Source organism: Podarcis erhardii, assembly GCF_964252035.2.
Source record: "Podarcis erhardii genome assembly, chromosome: 10".
Classification (NCBI taxonomy): domain Eukaryota; kingdom Metazoa; phylum Chordata; class Lepidosauria; order Squamata; family Lacertidae; genus Podarcis; species Podarcis erhardii.
The window spans coordinates 41,374,570-41,394,300 of NC_138500.1; the positions used below are offsets into that span (position 1 = coordinate 41,374,570).

Below are 19,731 nucleotides of genomic sequence, written 5' to 3' on the forward strand. Positions count from 1 at the left end.
TTGATACGTGTGGCTCAATGATTAAATCTTATGAGTGGTTTGCAACTAAGTAGACGCACTGAAATTAATGAATGTGAGAAAGTTAGGTCCAATAATTTCTTTGTAGGTCTTCTATAAAACTTTGTGACAGGACAACTGCGGAAGTACTCAACAGTCTGTATAGCCATTCTCCAGAAGCACACATACACACTGTCAACACAGGGTAACATTTTCCCCCTGAGTGTTTCTCTTTAAACTTGAAAAATCAGTTTTGCAAATTTTGAAAGGAAAAGAGCTGATAGTGGTATTCCCGCACCCCACTTTTTTGTAAATATTCATTGTGCCAAATCCTGACTGTTTTGTTTGAACTCAAGTGAGTTTAAAGGGCAGTTTGAATGTGCCTTATGAGACTAAAACTCTCGGGAGTGAGGTGGAATTAAGATTTGTGCAGAGTCCCTCGGATCGTGATCTAAATTTCTAAACCTTTGCAAGCAGCAAGAAATAATTTCACCAATGCATTGTAAATTCCTGCCCAGACAGTTTAGCAGTAACATAAAAAAGAAAGAGCATTTTAAAGCATGTGTGGACAAAAGCTACTTGTTCCAGGTTATGAAAATTTAATGTTTGCATCAAATAAAAAAGCATTTTATCTTGTAAAGTAGAGAAAGCATAATTATGATTGTGTTATAAATTTTATTCCTTTCATGAATATGTCTAAAAAGTACAACAAAATATAAATGATTTGTATATATTTCAACGTCTGCAAGGCTTGGCTCAGCCAATAAACATGGTTGCATAACAAATTTTGGCATGATGTGTTTGTGTGACTTCAAGATTCATAATGCTCTTAAGTGTGTGAGTTGTCAGCAAGTACTGTGTGCAGAATAGTCTTGAATGTTGATAGCAACACACATTGATTTGAGCCCCATCTGTACTATGTAGTACATTTCAAGCAGCAGCATACCTCTGTAATCAGCTGTGACTTCCTGCCCAAAGAATGCTGGGAAATGTAGTTTGTTGAGGGTGCTCTTTGTTCCCCTCACAGACCTACAGTTCTCAAAGTAGTTTAGCAGTCACTTCCTCTTCCCAGAGACCTCTGTAAATTGCAGCTCTGTGAGGGGAATAGGGTCTTCTAACAAAGCTCAGCACCCTTAACAAGCTAAAGCTCCCAGGATTCTCTGGGGGAATGCATGACTGCTTCAAGTGGTATGAGGACCCTTTAAATGTATAGTGCAGATATGGCCATGGATATGGGGTACAATCCAGGCAGATGTTCTCTTGTGCATGCACTGCTAAAATTGAATGGGATCGACATACTGACTTTGCGGTGTTCTTGCACAACTCCCATTTGTTGCAGTTGGCCTTGTGCAGGAGAACTCCTCTGTGGGATCATGACCTTGAACAGTAAACCCCACATCCCTGTTTACTCTAAAGTCATCAGAACTAAACTATAAGGATATTGCATACAAGTAATGGTTTTCTGGCATTTTTCAATCAATAATAACCTGTTTGCTCTACAATCAGCAATATGTTCTTACTATGCTAATCTACAATAATTTTAAATTTGCAATGTGAGATTTTAAGACACACGTTGCAGTAAGGTTAACTGTCGCAGTTGAGTGGAAATGAAAATACATTAATGTTTCTGTCACATTATTTATATGTGTGTGTTGTTTTTAAAGCAAATCCTTTCAATTCAGTGGACTCTCTGTTGCACACTTTTTCAGATGACGGTTGCTGCTGGTACGAGCATTGAGAATAACATTCAAAGGACCATATCCTGCCCTAATGTATGTTCTACATATCTTGGATTTTTGTCTGATTATAAATGCAAAATCTCATTATGTGAATTTGCTCTTCTGTCATCTTACGACATCATGTTCATTCCAGGCATGCTGTGTATTATACTACAAGTGAAGGATCTAAGCTGGTTACTGAATTGCCGTTAAAGCATTTCTCTTATAATTTGACAGCTTTGCTAGTAATGTCTGTGATTACATTGCCACAGTTCTCTCAGAGCTGCTTCCTTCCAGCACAGTGCTCTCATCATTTGGAACGAAGGGTGCAGCACCTCAAGGCCATGTTTATTTAACTTCTAAACTTGGCTTGATCACCCAAGGATCTAAAGTTGTTCTTTCTTGGTAAACCTTATTCATAAGCTTGTAGTACAGTAGCAGTCTTTGCATTCTACATAATCCGCTATCACCCCAACAACAACAGCCACTTGCAGAAAATGAATAACTTTGCATCTATCATATACTGAAATATTCAGGTAGGTAGCCATGTTGTTCTGACGCAGTCAAAATATATATATAAAAAAATAAAAAATGTCCAGTAGCACATGAGAGGCCAACTAAGTTTGTTCTTGGTATAAGCTTTCGTGTGCATGCACACTTCTTTGTCTCTTAAGGTGCTACTGGACAATTTTTTTATATACTGAAATATAGCATCTCAGATGTAGCCTCTGGGATACTCAATGACTGCTTCCTGCTGTTTCCTTCCCACCCCAGCATACACACAACACACACACACACACACACGCGCGCGCGCACACACACACACATATATATATATATATATATATATATTTGCTTTCGTAGTTGCGTAGGAACTTTATATATATATATATATATATATATATATATATATATATATATATATAAATAAATAAACCGGTCAAAATCTGGAACAATAACAAAAATTTGTATATTCTTGAATCATTTACATATGTACAGGACAGTTATTTGAATAAGCAGATTTCAATCATCCATAGAAGTCACTATCGGAGCAGCCTCTTTGGTTTTATTGGCAGGGCAATGCTATAGGTCAGGGATGTCCAACAGGTCGATCTTGATCTACTGGTCAATCCCAGGGAGGTTTGGGTAGATTGCGGTCGATCACTGGCTCCTCCATCTGGCCCTGCCCCCTCGCCCCATCCTCTAGATCACGATACCGGAAGACAAAGTTCTTGTTGCAATGCTGGCTGTTTCATTAGTGATCGCCTTGTGAGCACTTTTTTTTCTTTATTTATTCCTTCGCCCTGACCCTCCCCAATGGGATTTTCCTCCTCAAAAGGGGGGCTTTCCTCCCTAAAAAAACTCAACAACTTTGACCTGAACCCCCCAAAAAGGGGTAGATCACTGCCTCTTAGAGTAGATTCTTCAGCTGGCACATATATGCATACATGTTAATCCCATACATTGGTATAGAGAAAAAAATGGTAAACAGTGAGGTCAAATGACGTGAAATACTAAAAGTACAGGCTGTGGTCATTCTATATATAGTTTAAGATAAAGTTACCATTCACAACAAAAGTATTTTAAGATATTTAACTTAACAATATCAGGTTGATTATGTTAACACTCATAGTGGGACATTGTCTCAGTTGAAGCCTAAAAATTGATAGAATGAATTGCCACTTGCAGGTCAGCAGTGGAATTAAAATTTTCCAGAACTGATTTCTAAGTGTTTCCCCTCTATGATGTCAGATTTGTGTCTGTATATTCTTTTGCATAGAAACTTATCTGTTTGTCCTATATATAGGAAGCAGAAAAGCTTTGCTGGCAAGTAATAACATATTAAAAGATGGGCCAATAACTGTTGCAAATTATGTTACTTGATCCTGTAACAGCATTCTTAACAGTATCTGGGTTTGTTGCAGAGTCTGGTCTCTCTCTTTGCTATGTGACCTGTTGTTAATAATGTTGTTGTAATATAGATCAAATTTGGGGGGATCAGAAGAACTCCATACTTGGGCATACTTAGTTGTCAACAATATGCTAGCAAAAGTTGTTAGCTCCTTTAAAGGCATTCTTTGAAACTGGTCTTCATTGCAGACCTCAGTTCACTTTCTCTTCTATGTCTATTCAGTTTTATTCATTATTAGTCCTATTAGTGGATATTCTTTGCATGAGAAAAGCTGGACTATGAAATGAACACTAAAAGCACTTAAGTATTCTCTTTCCCAAGTAATATTGGGCATGTACCCCTAAATAATAAGAGGCACCATTCTGGAATTTTGTATTTCACAGACTGTTATAGTATTGGAAAACCTGATCAGATTTTCCTTGGTCTCTAAGACTGAGTTCCTTTTTTCTAAGTACCATATGAATTCCCTGGAATTTTATTTTTATTCAATTTAATGTAGTTTTATACTACTGCATTACTAGCTTTATGTTTTTTTCTTTAAATGATAGTGTTCCCTTTTTTAATGTTGTACAACTTAAATTTGCTATTCATTAGTACCAACTCTTTCCCCTCTGTCATACCACAGTCCTTTTCAGAAATGAATCTATATGTACTGAATGTGTGCAGGATCATGGCAGCACACTCTGCCCCTGAACTTGGGTGCCTTCATTTCCTGGTTGAAATAGAGCCTATAGATGTATGCAACTCTGTGTAATATAGGGAGCTCTGCAAAAACAGTGTTCAATATGGAGATGAGCCTAGACTGCTTAAGGCATAATGCTAAACCATTGTCTAGGCAATGTCTCAGACTCTCCTCCTCCAGTGCTCCCGCAAGAAGAAGCTTGCACAGTTTCAATTCCCAAACCCTCACAAATTCTGGCTAAGCCCTAACAATGGCTGGTCAAGCATGCCCATTTCAAACCATTGTTTTAAGCAACCGGCTTATCAAAATATAGTTAAGGTAAACCACAGTTTAGGTGACATACTAAACTGTGGTTGATCAAGATCAAAAGATTCTAATCTGTTCCTTACAGCTACGCTGGAGGACAAGGGAGGCATTGGATTAACTAATCTGAAATAAGGACTACTCCGCTTCAATTTTCACCATGGCCAATTCAGATCTAAAATCCCCCATGCTAGAAAGCTCTATGCAGTAACCACAGTGGGTTTGGTAGGGTTTCTCGCAGATAATGGACTCCAATTTTTGTGTTTGTTTTTTAGATGAACAATGCAGACCAATGCAGCTACTGTTCTGGAAAACAGGTGAAAATAATTCCTTTCTGTTTTTAGTGCAATATATATATATATATACACACATACACACATTCACATGGAAGAAACCTAATAATTTGGTCTCAAATAGCAAGGGTTGGGTGGAGAGAGTAATGTATACCACATAGAAAGTAAGGGAAACACTTTAAAACAAACCAGGGCTGGATCTGGATGCATCAAAGGACCGTGTCAGTTTAAAGCATTGTAAATTTAAACAGGGAAAACAAGTAGAGAAAAATGGGACTCCACATTGCCATCTGCAGGCACAATGTTATATCGCATATACAATGCATATAAATCGCTTTTTCTTTACCAGTCTGGCTGAGTCTCAGGAGAAACAAAGTGGAACCCTGTTGTAATGGAAGAATAGGGCAGCTCCAGTTTAGCACTAAGTCACTCAATCCACCAGTGCGAGGATTTGTACAACTGAATTCCCACCCCACCCCGTCTTCTCCCCCTGTAACTCCCTAAATCTGTTTTGGGGTTTTCCCCAACCCTCCAGAGCACTTTTGGGGAGGGTGTGGGATGTTCATGGGAGGAAAAGGGGCAGGAAAGTTCTGTTGCACAAGCATGGCCGATGGCTGCCTACCTGTTTTCCATTCCAGCTCTCAAATATGTGTGGCCACAGTGAGGACAGAAAGTACAGTCTACTACTCCCTCTCTACACATTGACAGAACTACTGACAAGCACTGGTTCACTAAATTGTGTTTTGCTTTGCAAGTTTATTTGAGTTCAAAAGCAACATGTCCCTGATTCAGATGACATAAGTAGCTAGTTGTACACTGCAGCTAGTAGCTCTCGAATGGGCATGTGCATCTTTATCTGCATTCAAAAGATACAGGCTGCCAACTCAGCTGGGACTAGATTAGTATTAAAAGGTGGTAGTGAATGTACCCTGGTTCTGCCTGTGAATCTTGCTTCCTCTTTACTGCATTGTATCTGCTGCTGCTTCTTTGGCGATCACTCATAGCCGAGTATGATTGTCTTCCATGAACATGGTTTTAACAATGAGTCTGTAAGTGACTGTGGAGGCCAATTCTGGATCCACACCTCTTTCCACAGTGGGAACATTGGTTTCTGGGTGGGAGTTGATCACGGTGTGGATTTGCCAAGCGTGCCTTCCTCTTAGCACGTTTCTCCCTTGCATCCTGAGTTCAAGTGTTTCAAAGCCCATGACACATTATATATGCATATGCACATATATAGAGATGCACATATGCACATGCAAGAATACATATTTAGCAGGGCTTCATTCACAAAGAATTTATATGCATGTGTGAACTGAAATCTTACAAAACAAAACAAACCTACCCCAAATCAAAACCCTTTGACCATCTCTCTGTGCTAATTTAGTAGTAATCTTGCCAAGATTCTTCTTGTTTAGTACAGATTCCAAGATTCTGCTTATTTGGTACAGATTCCATTTTCATGCCTTGAAAATATCACAGTTGTGTGAGCAGAAAAGCCACACTGATGGTGTAAAGAGAAGTGTGAAAACTTTAAGCAATTAAAAAAGAAAATGATGAGATAACAGACACTGGTGGGGTTTATGCCACTTACAACTTTCTAGAAAATTAGCAAGCCAGACTGTTGTTGGTTTTTTTACCAGTTTGGCACTGCTACATATCCTATTTATTTAAATCACATACTCTGTCTACTTGCTCTGCAAGAGCTCTTAAATCAGCTTACACTGCAATTCAAAATACAATTCGAAATTATGCTGGCCATGGGCTTCTTCATATTGCACCAGAAGAAGGGTTGGGAATGCATATGAGATTGTATCTATAGGCTTATCACTTGTCTTGAGATCATAAGAACAGCAGATCTTTGGTGGATCAGACCTTCCAAACCAGCATCCACCTTTCTATCTCATCCAGAATCCTTGATGCAACCCTGCTTCCCTCTTCTCCTTGTTCACACCTGATATTCAGGACGAACAAGGATGTTCTATTAGCTAACATGGCTTAATAGGCCTTTGTGTGACTAATAATTTTTTCTAGCCTACACAGGCTGCACACAGCCAGCTAACTTGGTAGCAATCACTGTATCTCGTGTGTCTAAATTCCATGATGCTTTGTGTGCTAGTGTACTTTGTTTTGTCCATTTTGAAGCTACTGCTGATCAGTAGGTAGGTTCCCTTGTTCAGGAAGTAACCAATAACCAATGCCCCAAGGCTAAACATGTGGAGACTCTGATAGCTTTTACCCATAGATTGCTACTGAAAAGGCCCATTAGTTTCAGCCAGCCTTCCTTTCAAGTAAGTGTGCTTAGCAAGGCAGTCTTTTTCTTGTGGCCCCATTGGGCATCCATTACTAGAGTGCATTTTGCACCTAGTCACAGATAGCCAGAACCACCTGACAGGTTGTTTCTGTTGGCTTCACAGCTATAATTAGATAGACTCATGCTGTTAGAAAAGGTGGATGATATCCTATGAGTCAGTTGCACGACTATTCATATGGACTCACATACTCCTCTCACAACACCAATGAAGTTTGCCTTTGTAATGTCTGTCTCTTATCAGACCTTTAAAAAAACAACAACTGCACACCCATGCTAGGATTGGGGCCAAAAAATCACAACCTCACATCTTTGCCACTGCCCACAAATCCCCCAAGTTATTTCTTTTTAACTGCATGTTCCCTCATTCCTGTTCCTCTCTAGTCCTCTCATTGCTGCTGTCCAAGGTCCTGCAACTCCAGCTCACCCTGTCACCCTGTCATCCACCTGACCTGCCACATTGGCTATCCATTGTGCCCCTTGTGGTCAGGACAGAGCACCTCTAGGTATTCAGCTTAATACAGACATACCTTGGAAGTCTAACGGAATCCATTCCAGAGTTCCATTCGACTTCCAAAATGTTCAACTTCCAAGGCGTGGCTTCCTATTGGCTGCAGGAAGCTCCACTGGACGTTTGGCTTCCAAAAAATGTTCAAAAACCAGAACAATCACTTCTGGTGTTTGATCGTCCGTGAGCCAAAACATTCGGCAAATAAGCCATTTGAATTCCAAGATACGACTCTATATGAACATACAACTTGAAAGCACCTACATCTCTTTCTGTGCACTAAACAATATTTTCCAGTGTTTCTGCTCCTGCAGAAACAGCCCATTGCATGTAAGATCTATACAAACATTAAACTGAGCAGGTCAGTAGCAGGGTTGTTATGCACCGTCTTGCTGCTTTCCCTACCCCCCCCCCCCATTTCAATGTATTTAGGGAACAGAGCCAGATCAGTGTAGTGAGTAATGATATTGCATTCTATTGTAAACGGTAGATCACCGGACATCACTGGTAGATCACTGGCTCTCTCCAAAGAATCTCAACAAGCTTGGCTCCCCTAAAAAAAAGCTCAACATTTTTGCCCTGCACCCCCCAAAAAGGGGGTAGATCACCGCCAGTCTTTAACTCTGTGAATGGATCGCAGTCTCTTGGGAGTTGGCCACCCCTGCTATACTGGAAGGAAGGTGTCTGTGTGGCAGCTGTGAAGAAGGTACAGTCTCTCTGCAGAGTTTGCAAGCTCTTCATTGCAGCAGTCAGCAGACTCAGCAGTTCTGGCTTCCTTTTTATGGTTTCAGTGTGGGAGGAGAGCAAAGACATATCAACGATTGCAGAGGGCACGGCTCAAGGGCCTGCTCTTGGGTATATTCAAGATTAAATTGCAGAGCAGCAGCTCATTTTGAGAGCATTCGGCATGGCTGTTTTTTATACCTCATCATATATGGAGGTCTAAGTGCTCCTCTGGGAATAATCACGCATGCTTGGAAATGCAGTCCTAGTTCTCGTTAAGGTGCCAGATCTGGATCTGGGTTGTACTCCTTTAGAAAGCATGCGAGCAGGGGGGCGGGCAGTGTCACATGAATGAATGCTGCTCCATACAAAAGCGGCTGTGTTAATGATGGCAACAAGCACTGCATGGGCTCTAGACATCAGGAGTAAGACATTTTGGAGGAGCAGGCAGACGTGGCAGGAGAAGGCTCAGTGAGAATTAGGCCACAGCCTCTCCCCCACCCCCTTCCAATGGTGCCTCTGGCTCTACGGTAACACAGTTGGCAGTGCAGTTTTTGGAAGTGTGCCACAAAAGCTAGCAAAATGCAAACTGACTTGACAAAAAGGTGGCAGAAAGAAGGAAGCAAAATAGAAGAAGCTGTTTACGGAGACACCTGAGCCTTAAAGCTTAGGAGGCAGCTCATGCAACATAGGGATATGATTTTAAGTGATGAGCGCTAAAGAACAGTCATTGCACCCAAAACATGTTACAGCCAAACTACTGTTACATGCAAAAAACAGACAGCAAATTCCAGGCTCCCTCACTTATTAATTTCGTGTTTTTGCAAGAAAAGCCACCATAGGCAAGGAGGAAGAGCAGAGAAATATCTCAGAGTTGATTGCCCTTCCCTTGCCACCCCAGTCCAAGCAGTTTTTGCCCAAATTTAATAAGTAAATAATGTGCACCTCTCAGCCCTGCTCAACCTGCCTTTCCTCTTTCGGTGATAATGCCTAAAGTAAAGCTTTTCCTATTTATTTTGCTGAAATAAGTTGCATTGGATGTTATGAATGGGTTTGCTACATAGTAACTCCAGTGTACAGAGAGGGTGGAAATGAAAAGATCCAGTCTGAATAATCCTAACTTCCTCTTTGTTTTTTGTTTTTACATGCTTGTTAGGGCTGGGGAGGAATATTATATTGGCTATGTTGAATCATCCAACTGTTCTAAATTATATACAAGGTGTGTTCGCACCTAATATTCACATTCCAAAATAAACAATGATAGCATGTCAAAGGGCAGCGAGATAAATTATGTGGTGCAGTTTTAGAAGCATTGTTTGATGGTGCTGGAATAATGTTGCTTATATCTTAAAATAACTTATGGAAAATAAGCAGAACAAATTCAGTAGGCTCCCTGGGGCAAGATATAAATTGTAGCTTTGTACATAGATCAGCTTAGTCAGAAGGGGAGGGTCTTTTCTAAATAGATGTATTCATATTTTAGCAATTATAGGATTTGCCCTGTGATTCAAGGAAGACATTGCCTAATTTAACTTTCAGAAGATTTAACTAAATCTTAGAGCCCGATTAACAGAAAAATGTAAGTTTATTGAAAAGGCTAACACAATTCACAACTGGTGTTCTCTTAAAGCTGCTTACACTTACCTGAGAGTAAGTTCCATTGAATTCAGTGGGATTTCCTTCCAAATAAATGTGTACAGAATTATGCTATAATTTAAATAAGACTTCTTCTTCTTCATCATAGTTAACTGTATTTATGAGTCACCCATCAGAGCCCAAGGGGATGTATAGCAAAGGAGAAACAGCAGAATTACACCAGTGAATAAAGCAAATACAAAACTAAAATATTCATAAAGTAGCAGTCTTTAAAAACAAAGAAGTACAAATTGCTGTTCAAGACAAACATTTCCCACTTCGACTGAAAAGGCCTGGGTAAACAGGAACTTCAACCACAAAGCAGAAAACTCAGGTTCTGCATTTAAAGAGGATTTGATACTCTTGTGAAATAATCCCACTTTTTGAAAAGCCGGACGTTTTGCTGAAGCTGACTGGAAAATGCACTGGGAAGCATGGGAGAACAGTTGCTTGAAATGATATTGCATAACCTCCCTACAAGCAAAATAGAATCAAAATCTATAAACAGTGCATCCTACACACACACCCCGTAAGGTTTTGACCTTTAAAGCCCTATGTGGCCTAGGACCCTCGTACCTACGGGACTGCCTCTCCTGGTACACCCTGCAGAGGATTTCAAGGTCCATAAATAACAACACTTTGGAGGTCCCGAGCCTCAAGGAGGTTAGATTGGTCTCAACTAGGGCCAGGGCCTTTTCAGCACTCGCCCCAACTTGGTGGGACGCTCTGTCACAAGATTTGACATCTTTCCGCAGGACCTGCAAGATGGAGGTGTTCTGCCTGGCCTTCGGCCTAGACTCACTCTGACCCCTTATATGGAATTTGGTATATAAATCCCCCCCCCCTTTTTTTTTTTGCTGGCCCACATAGGATCAGTATGCATAGTTGACTTGGGTGGATATCTGATGTTTTCTCCCTTTATGGTCTTGATTTATGGGCTACTACTGAAATGAGGCTGCATTTTAAGCTGTATTTTAAGCCATATTTTAATTAACTGGTTTTTGTTTGTTTGTTTGTTTGTTTGTTTGTTTTCCTATTACGTTTTATTGTAATTTATATTTGGTGTTAGCCGCCCTGAGCCCGGCCCTGGCAGGGGAGGGCAGGATATAAATAAAAAAATATTATTATTATTAACTTTGTGCAAAAATATATATAGGATGAACTCTGAGTAAATAAGAAATATCCCCACTGGGATCACAGACCCTCCCAACCTGTATGCATTCATACTCCCTTAATGGCCTTCTGCCAAGTGACTTAAAACTTTCCTGCTTCGGATCACTTTTGGGCCATGAATCATTTTTAAGCGACTCTGTATTGCAGGCATAGTCAAACTCCAGTCCTCCAGATGTTTGGGACTACAATTCCTATCATCCCTAGCTAACAGGGATGATGGGAATTGTACTCTGAAACATCTGGAGGGCCGGAGTTTGACTATGGGTTGTTTTTACTGCTGGAAGATGCTCAACAGCTGGTTATGCATAGGTTTATGTGGCTGACTGTCTGCTGCTTTTAGTTATTTTGTTTTAATGTGGCCAGCTGCCTTGACCTTTTCTAAAGGAAAGGTAACATATAAAATGTTTTATAGGTGTCCATCCACACTTAATGGCACTATTTTTACAGAGCTTACACATAAAGGCTGTTGTAGGCACACTCTTGGACCTTCAGGTTTCCGGAGTATTGGATCATGTACAAATGCAGATGTGGCTGCTTTCAATGCTTTGATTTGATTAAATGTTTTGATTATGTGTATCAAGGTTCTTCGGGAAGAAAGGGCAGGGTAAAAATATAGCAAATGACAACTTTGTTTTATTAAATATAACAAATGATAAATTACTTTGTTCATCTAACTGTTGCACTTCTGGTATCACATAGGCTACCCCGAAAAGAGAAGTAAGGGTTTCTTCCCCCAAAATCATGGCAGCATCCTTTGAGATCGTAAATATTCTTTGCCTGTCATTTCCCACCTTCTATAGTTGAAGGCTACTCAGAGCTATTTTCAATGCATCAGGCTGGTATGATTGCTGTCTGCTATTTTTGCAGCAGCCTGTGGAAACCTGTGCAGCAGGGAAGATGATAAGTTATGATCATTACAATCTGCTGCAGCAACAGACATCCGTGTTGATGGTTGGGATAGAATAAAGGAGCCAGGGATAGTCTAGCTATTTGACAATGGAACTGTAGGAATAACTGAGATGACAGGAGGTTGGATGCAGGTGAGCTGTGCAGAAGCACACTGGCAAGCATGCTCCAAGCAAGCTGCCGGCTAGCTCTGTGGAGGCTCCTTTTATTAGCAGAAGTCAACAATTGGAAACAGTAGTGAAATCACCCCAATACTTGATTACATCTGTGTCCCTGGTCATGCTCTAGCCAAGCGTTATGTCTAGCAAACAATTTGTGAGAGGACAAACGGTCAGGGGGAAAACCCTGTTTTCTAGCCAAGAAGGCAAAAGGTCAGGGAAAGCAGGTGCGGCGCTCCTTGACATATTGCATGTCTGGTGCGAGGTTTGCCTTCACAAAGCGGAGCGTTACCTGCACATGGAACAGACTCCCTTAGGAGGTTGTGGACTCTCCTTCATTGGAGGTTTTCAAGCAGAGGTTAGATGGCCATCTGTTATGGATGTTTTCATTTGCGCTTCCCCCATTGCAGGGGGATAGACTAGAGAACCCTCACAGGTCCCTCCCAACTCTACTATTCTATGAATGCTACGCATTGCAGAGTGAGGCTTGTAGCATTATGGGGCCATTTGTAGATGGTTCCTTTCATCACTGACATCCAAAGAGCAGGAAGGCTATTGTAGTTTTATTCCAGCTGTTTAGGTCTCTCATTATACTTTAGAAATGGCTCCAGTTACAGATAGGTAGCCGTGTTGGTCTGCCATAGTCAAAACAAAATAAAAAATTCCTTCCAGTAGCACCTTAAAGACCAACTAAGTTAGTTCTTGGTATGAGCTTTCGTGTGCATGCACACTTCTTCAGATACACTTCTTTTAGAAATGACTGAAAGTTTTGCTCAGGGGATGATTTTGTCATTGATTGATGGCTTAGGTGTTTAATTAATGGCTGGAATGTTTATTCCTCCCTGCTATGCTTTTAGCACTCCTCTAATGACATGAATGATCATAGCATTCAGACAGGGTGCTGTTATGTTTGTTTCTGCAGGATGTCACTAATCTTGATTTCTTCACCATCCTTGATCAGGAACATCTGTTGAAATCAGACACCACTTTCCTCTTTTCTCTGCTGGATTTCTGAATGTGTCACTTCAGTGTGTTATCGTAAAAAAACACACCACACAACCCTGGAAGTCTTTGCTGTGATTAACTGTCCAATTATAACTATTATTTCAGTCCCACTTACACCCAGCAATAAGCAATGCTAAAGAAGTCAAGCCAAGATGTCAACCTAATTTCTAATGTATTCTTTAAGCAAAGAGAACATTGGCAAGCAAGATGCATATTTCTTCTTTATCCTTTAAAGTAAATTGGTGGTGATTTTGGTCAACTTTCTCCCCTTGCAACTCGCCCCCCCCCCCACCATTATAATGGGTTAGCGTGTGAGCTTCTCCTTGTTGTCAGACTGCTCTGAGCTTTGTGACTGAGGTGCTTTATTTTTTTATTGGCCAAGAACTGGCTGTCTAAGTTGTATTCAGAGTAAGCCCACTGAAATTAATGAACCTAAGTTAGTCATGCCCATTAACATCAGTGCATCTTTTCTGTGCACAACTTAGTTGGCTACAACTATTATACTACTGCAAGACTGATAACGTTTTAAGCATTAGGTGTGTGGTACTGCTGAAACAGATATTGGCTTTCTTGCTCACATTGCACGGGATGAATTTTGTAAAAGGAACCATACAAATTAGCTATATATTTGTTGATGGAGTCCTCCGTGAACGTTTCCCCCTGGAATTTGTAAATATGACAAGATAATCATTTAATATTTATTGGGCTGCAATCTTCAATTCACAACTGTGAGGCAGATCAATAGGGAGCTGGGGTTTGGTCTATTTTTAAAGTCCTTTTCACTAACAGTTCTCAATGTGTCTGCATTTGTGCCTAAGTACCATTCAAAATACATGCTAATGAACTGGCTGACAGTCAGGATATAATTTTCACTGCCATGTGTTGCAAGCAGTATTTTATGAGGTGCACTTAATAATTAGCACTTTTCTTTTAAATTGTATTCCTGCACCATGTTTAAACCTTATATCAGGGTGGCTAACCTATTCCCACCACCCCTTGCTGATCTACAGCTTCCATCAAGTCTGATCATTAGCCTTTCTGACTTGGGGAGTCCAACAGCATCTGAGTGGGTGAGTAGAGGTTAGCCACCCCTACTTCACACCATATTTGCCAATAGCATATTCACCCTCCTGAGTGCCAATTCTTATGTAGTCAACATGGCACCATCCACATGCAAGAGGAGAGGTATTAGCAGCATCAGAGAACCCAAATGCATGTAGTACAAAAAGAACACAAAATGTTAGCGGGGAGCCCCCAAAGGATTTTCCTAAAGCAACCCAGTGAAAACTGAACTTGCACAGAACTACAGTAGTGTCTGTTTGGGGCATGGAGGGAAACTGAAAATTATGGTGGGGTGGAGGGCAGAAAGAATGGATGATCCTGGAAAGGGGCATGTTTCAAGTCCCAGTTGCAATGTCTAATTATAAAATTTCCCTTTGGACATGCAGTGTTTATATCTGATTAATTGCATGGCAAAAGACACTTCCTGTCAGCATTACTGATTTGGTAATTCTAATATTCAGGAAAGCACTTAGTTGTGAAAGCCATGTTTTTCTAACCTTTAACCTTCGGCCTACTAGTGGGTGCAAGCTGTCAAATCTTTCACATTCTCAGTCTTTTATAACATGGCATCAATGATGGCAAAGAAAGAATTTTACATTTACTGTGCCACACTGCCTTGGTATTTGTATATGCTTCATTGTCGCTTGATTCTTGTGTCTGCTGTGTTCATTTGAAAATGTTTCCCTACATACCAGAGTTTCATTTGTTGTAGTACACCACTTAGGGCATACATCAAAAGTGAATAGCTGGATCTATTGCACAAAAAGAGAGAAACTATAACTAAGGCACCATATTCACTGTAAATTTAAAGTAATGCCATGCCACTTTAAACAGTAATCACTTCTTCCAAAGCATCATGGAAACTGTAGTTTGCTAAGGAGGCTGAGAGATGTTGGGAGACCCCTATTTCCCCCAGAGAGGTACAATTCCCAGAGTTCCCTTGGAAGAGGAGTTGACAGTTAAACCACCAAGAATTGGTGTTTCCCCACTTGTGGAATGATCTCCCTAGGGAGACTCGCCTCGCATATTTGTCAGACATCTTTAGGCGCCAGGCAAAAACATTTACCTTTGGCTAGTTAAACAATCTATGACCTTTTAAACTATTTGGGGGGAGGGTATTGGTTTTGTTTGTTATTACGGTATGTATTTTTGTGCTTTTATAGTGTGAACCGGCCTGTGATCTTCTAATGAAGGGTGGCATAGAAATTCTATTATTATTATTATTATTATTATTATTATTATTATTATTATGCTTTAGATGTATAGTGCAGATGGGGCCCAGCATTGCTGTGTGCTATTGATTTAAACCAGGACTAGGGAACCTGTGGTCATCATAGCTACCCACTTCTAGATCAGCTCCCATCATAGCAATCCACTGGTCATGCTGACTAGGACTGATGGGCCCTAGTCATCTGAAGGGCCACAGGTTCTGCAGTCTTGCTTGAAAGTAGCATGTGAAATGTACAAAGCCATCCTATTTTCATGAGCAGTGTCCATGGAATTATTCTCTATGCACAAAGGGACTTAAGAAAAAGTCCTACCTGCTTGGCCTATTTCGGAAACTTTGGTGAGGGACTTCATCAAATCCAAATGTACATTATCTACTGGCTGACCCCTATCTACACGCTGCTTGTCATTCTCAAAGAACTCTAAAACATTAATGGGACAGGACTTATCTTTGGAGAAGCCATGCTGATTTCCCTCCTACAGTTCTTGTTCTTCTATCAAGGAGTACTCTTTAGCTCTTACTCATATATGTAGCTGCTCTTAAAACGGGGGGGGGGGGTGTCATTTGTGTAGCAAAAGTCTTTGCTTCTGACATCTGGCCTCCTACAGCCAGCTTACACTTTTCTTGCTATTCCTACAACCCATCTCCTCTCCAAAACACAACTGCTTTCCTGGATCCAAACAATGGCTTGAATTTCAAAGCCAAGTTTGTCCCTTTCCTTTTTGAGTAGTCCCCAGTGGCCCCATCCACAAGATTCAAGCCTGCCAGGGAAAGGTGGTCATGGAACTTGTGTGGATATAAAATGTGTGTCCCCCACAACATCATGCTCCATTCTGAATTGGTTCTGATTTATGTCGCATATTGGCAGATTTTTTTTTCTAAAAATCAATTTAGTGGGAGACAACATTAACACAACAGCTTGGCTGTATTTTTAGTGGATAGCCATTACATGTTAAGTATAAGCTAATGGAGCTGCCCTACTTGCCCAGTTTTTAATAGTAGTAGAGCCTTTACTAGCCAACATTTTCATTATAAAGGTCTTATTTTGATCAAAGCTCAGCTGTCACAGTTTAAAATCTCATTTCTTGTGACAGCTAGGATATAAACTCAAAGGACAGTTTAGTTAAAATGATTATGAGAACTTGAAAATACAGAGGAAATGTAGGATTTGATGTAGTAACTCATTGCTATAGCAAACATTTTCCTTAAAAACAAGTAGTCATTTAAATATTTTTTATTAAGGATTTTCTTGTTTTACAGAAGTGTAGTGCCTCGTTTTTGTTTTTTTTTCTTCTTCTTCCATGTAACGTTTTTACAAGTCCGTTTCATTTGTTGAGGCATTAGGGGGAGAAGAAAACAGAAAGAAAAAAGAAAGGGGGGTGGGGAGAGGGAGGATGGATGGGGGTGGGGTCGGGTGGCGGTGTTTCTATTATGTTTAATGTATGTAGAGTTTGGTGTCAGCGTTGCTTGTGTTGTTCACTTGTGTTCCTTTGGTGGTGAGAGAGGTTGGGGTTGGCTTAGGGTGTGATTGTTTGCTTGTGATTGGCTGTGGTGATCTTTGTTTTCGTGTGTGAGTGAGGTGGGTGGGTGTTTTGGATCAGGTTAGCCATATTGATTTGTATGCTGTTGGTGGATTGTTGTCATTGTCCTGTTGTCATTTAAAAAAAATGTTGGCACCATGGGGTAACAGTTACAGTTCTATTAATTCAGCATTATATTTTGCCCACAGGAAACTAAGGAACTCTTGAGTGGGTTTGTAGAAGTGAGCAGGGGTCAAGCTTAGTGCTGTGAGTGGCTTCCACCACAAGCCTTTCATAGTACAGTGGTACCTTGGTTCTTGAACACCTCTGTAGTCAAATGTTTCAGAACTCGAATGCCGAAAACCCGGAAGTAAATGCCTTGATTTTTGAACACCCTCGGAAGTCGAAATATTGGCATAATCCATAGATGCTTTGCTTTGCTTTTGTGTCCAGATGGGCGGGTTATAACTTATTCTTATTCTTATTCTTATTCTTATTCTTATTATCCTAGAAAATAACTTCTCTGGCATCCTTGCCGATGTTATTTTTTGAAAGGTGGACTGTTCTAGTTCAGAAGGTAGTTCTGCCTGTCTAGAAAGATGTGTTTAAGTACACACATTTTCCCCCTCTTTAGATATTTATTCATACAAATGGATGCCAAAACTGTTTCATTCTATGGCGCTGAGACAGTTGTGCTTTTAAAAAAAAGAACATGTAGCAATATCGACAAAATGTTTTTTGACCTTCTCTTTGTTTTATTGGGTTATATGATTGAATAATTTTCCTCTACCATCCTTCACTTCTGCAGAGTGACAATACTGCCATTGAATAATTTGTTTGGTATTGGAATCTGTCCAGAGGCAAACATTCAGCTATATTCTATGTTTTCATTACTAGTCTGATCTCATCCACTCCATCCAGGGTAGAGCATTTAAAGTAGTGTGTCCTATGCAGGTTTTGATTAAAAAAACAACAACTCATGACTGGTCAAGTGGCTAAGGAGGAGATAATTTTTCTATGGTAAACATATCTTTAGTTCTGTTCTTTAGATCACTGATCCTGCTGATAGATTGCACCTCACAAGTGGGTGACACACCTCCACCTAAGATGGGTGGCAACAAATGGTGTGCTGGTAAATTTTGTAGAGTAGGATCTTGTCACGATACTTGTCTAGCCACGTCCCCCAAAGGTGTTCATAGTCATACCTTGAGCTAGCAAAGGTTGGCATGTTAGACATTGCTGTCCCTGATCAGTCGTGAAGCATGATTAAAATACTGTACATACTGTAGTTACCTGGGAGTAAGCATCACCAAACTTCAGGGGGGAGTGCTGGCATGAAGTAGGAACCCCATCAAAGAAAAGGAAAGAAATATCCAGCCTTTGCGTGATTGTTTTTGTTATTTTCTGATCCCCTCTATGCTGACAACTGTAGAACTTGAATAACTCATTACAGTGGCAGACCTTGGCATCTCAAGTGCCCTGTGCTTTGTCAAAATTTGGTGCCCCTCACCTCGCCTTCTATACTGCATCATAGTTGTGGTGCCCCAAAGCTCTGCTCCCAGTGCAATGAAACCGGTTGTGCTCCCCTAAATCTGCCTCTGCTTATTATCACCTCATTCATCTGCAGCATCAGGCAGGTTCTGTAGTTTACGCTGGGGCAGAGGGTGCCATTGCTCCTCTTCTTAAAAAGTTTTGAAGCTGATCTCTCCCTCCCTTTCTACTCTAGTGCAGCATGAGTTGCATCAGTGCTATTACTTTTCTTTTCTCATAAAAGAAAGAGAAAGAATGACGAGATGCAAACAGAGCAGGATGTCTGTATCTTTAAATAAGGTAAAGGGACCCCTTACCATTAGGTCCAGTCGTGGCCGACTCTGGGGTGGCGGTGCTCATCTCGCTTTATTGGCCGAGGGAGCCAGCGTACAGCTTCTGGGTCATGTGACCAGCATGACAAAGCCACCTCTGGTAAACCAGAGCAGCACACGGAAATGCCGTTTACTTTCCCGCCGGAGCGGTACCTATTTATCTACTTGCACTTTGATGTGCTTTCGAACTGCTAGGTTGGCAGGAGCAGGGACCAAGCAACGGGAGCTCACCCCATCGCGGGGATTCGAACTGCCAACCTTCTGATTGGCAAGTCCTAGGCTCTGTAGAGAAGTTATGCAGGCACAACTTTTCTGAACTTGAAAGGGCCTTGAAAGGATGAAGACTACTTGCTTTTCGGCTGATATTTTTGCTTTTGAAATTAGAAAATTCTGGTGATAGGTTCACATTTACCTGCAGAATAATCTCTTGATTATTTTTTGTTGTATGCTGAGCCTTAAATTCTACCATCGTCACCATTTTTCCCCACTTACCGTCTTCAAAGTTCAATGAAACTGCACCCATTTACACAACTCATTGTTTTAAGTGTGTCCAAATGTCCATACAGAACAAGGTATGAGTAACACAGCTGGGGAACGTGTTTATTTTTACATCTGAGGAAATAGTTTTGGTCAGACTCAGTGTGATTCTCAAGTCATGTTAGGGTGACTCAGGGCTCTGTCCTATCCTAAAAGAGTTTACATAATTTGGTCCAGGTGGTAAAGGTATTTGAGAAA

General features: G+C 40.7%; 1 protein-coding gene across 8 annotated transcripts in view; it reads left to right on the plus strand.

Annotated features, from left to right (window-relative positions):
• Window positions 1-19,731, plus strand: part of PPFIA2 (PTPRF interacting protein alpha 2) — a 266,876-nt gene that overhangs the window by 139,384 nt on the left and 107,761 nt on the right. For 5 of the 8 annotated variants that reach the window (XM_081878567.1, XM_081878560.1, XM_081878561.1 and 2 more), the window contains 2 exons: window positions 1,707-1,769; window positions 4,888-4,929. In XM_081878567.1, coding sequence (XP_081734693.1) covers window positions 1,707-1,769; window positions 4,888-4,929 — 105 coding nt within the window. Of the gene's footprint in view, window positions 1-1,706; window positions 1,770-4,887; window positions 4,930-14,336; window positions 14,395-19,731 lie in introns of those variants that run through there. The other 3 variants (XM_081878564.1, XM_081878565.1, XM_081878566.1) reach the window with 2 other exon arrangements.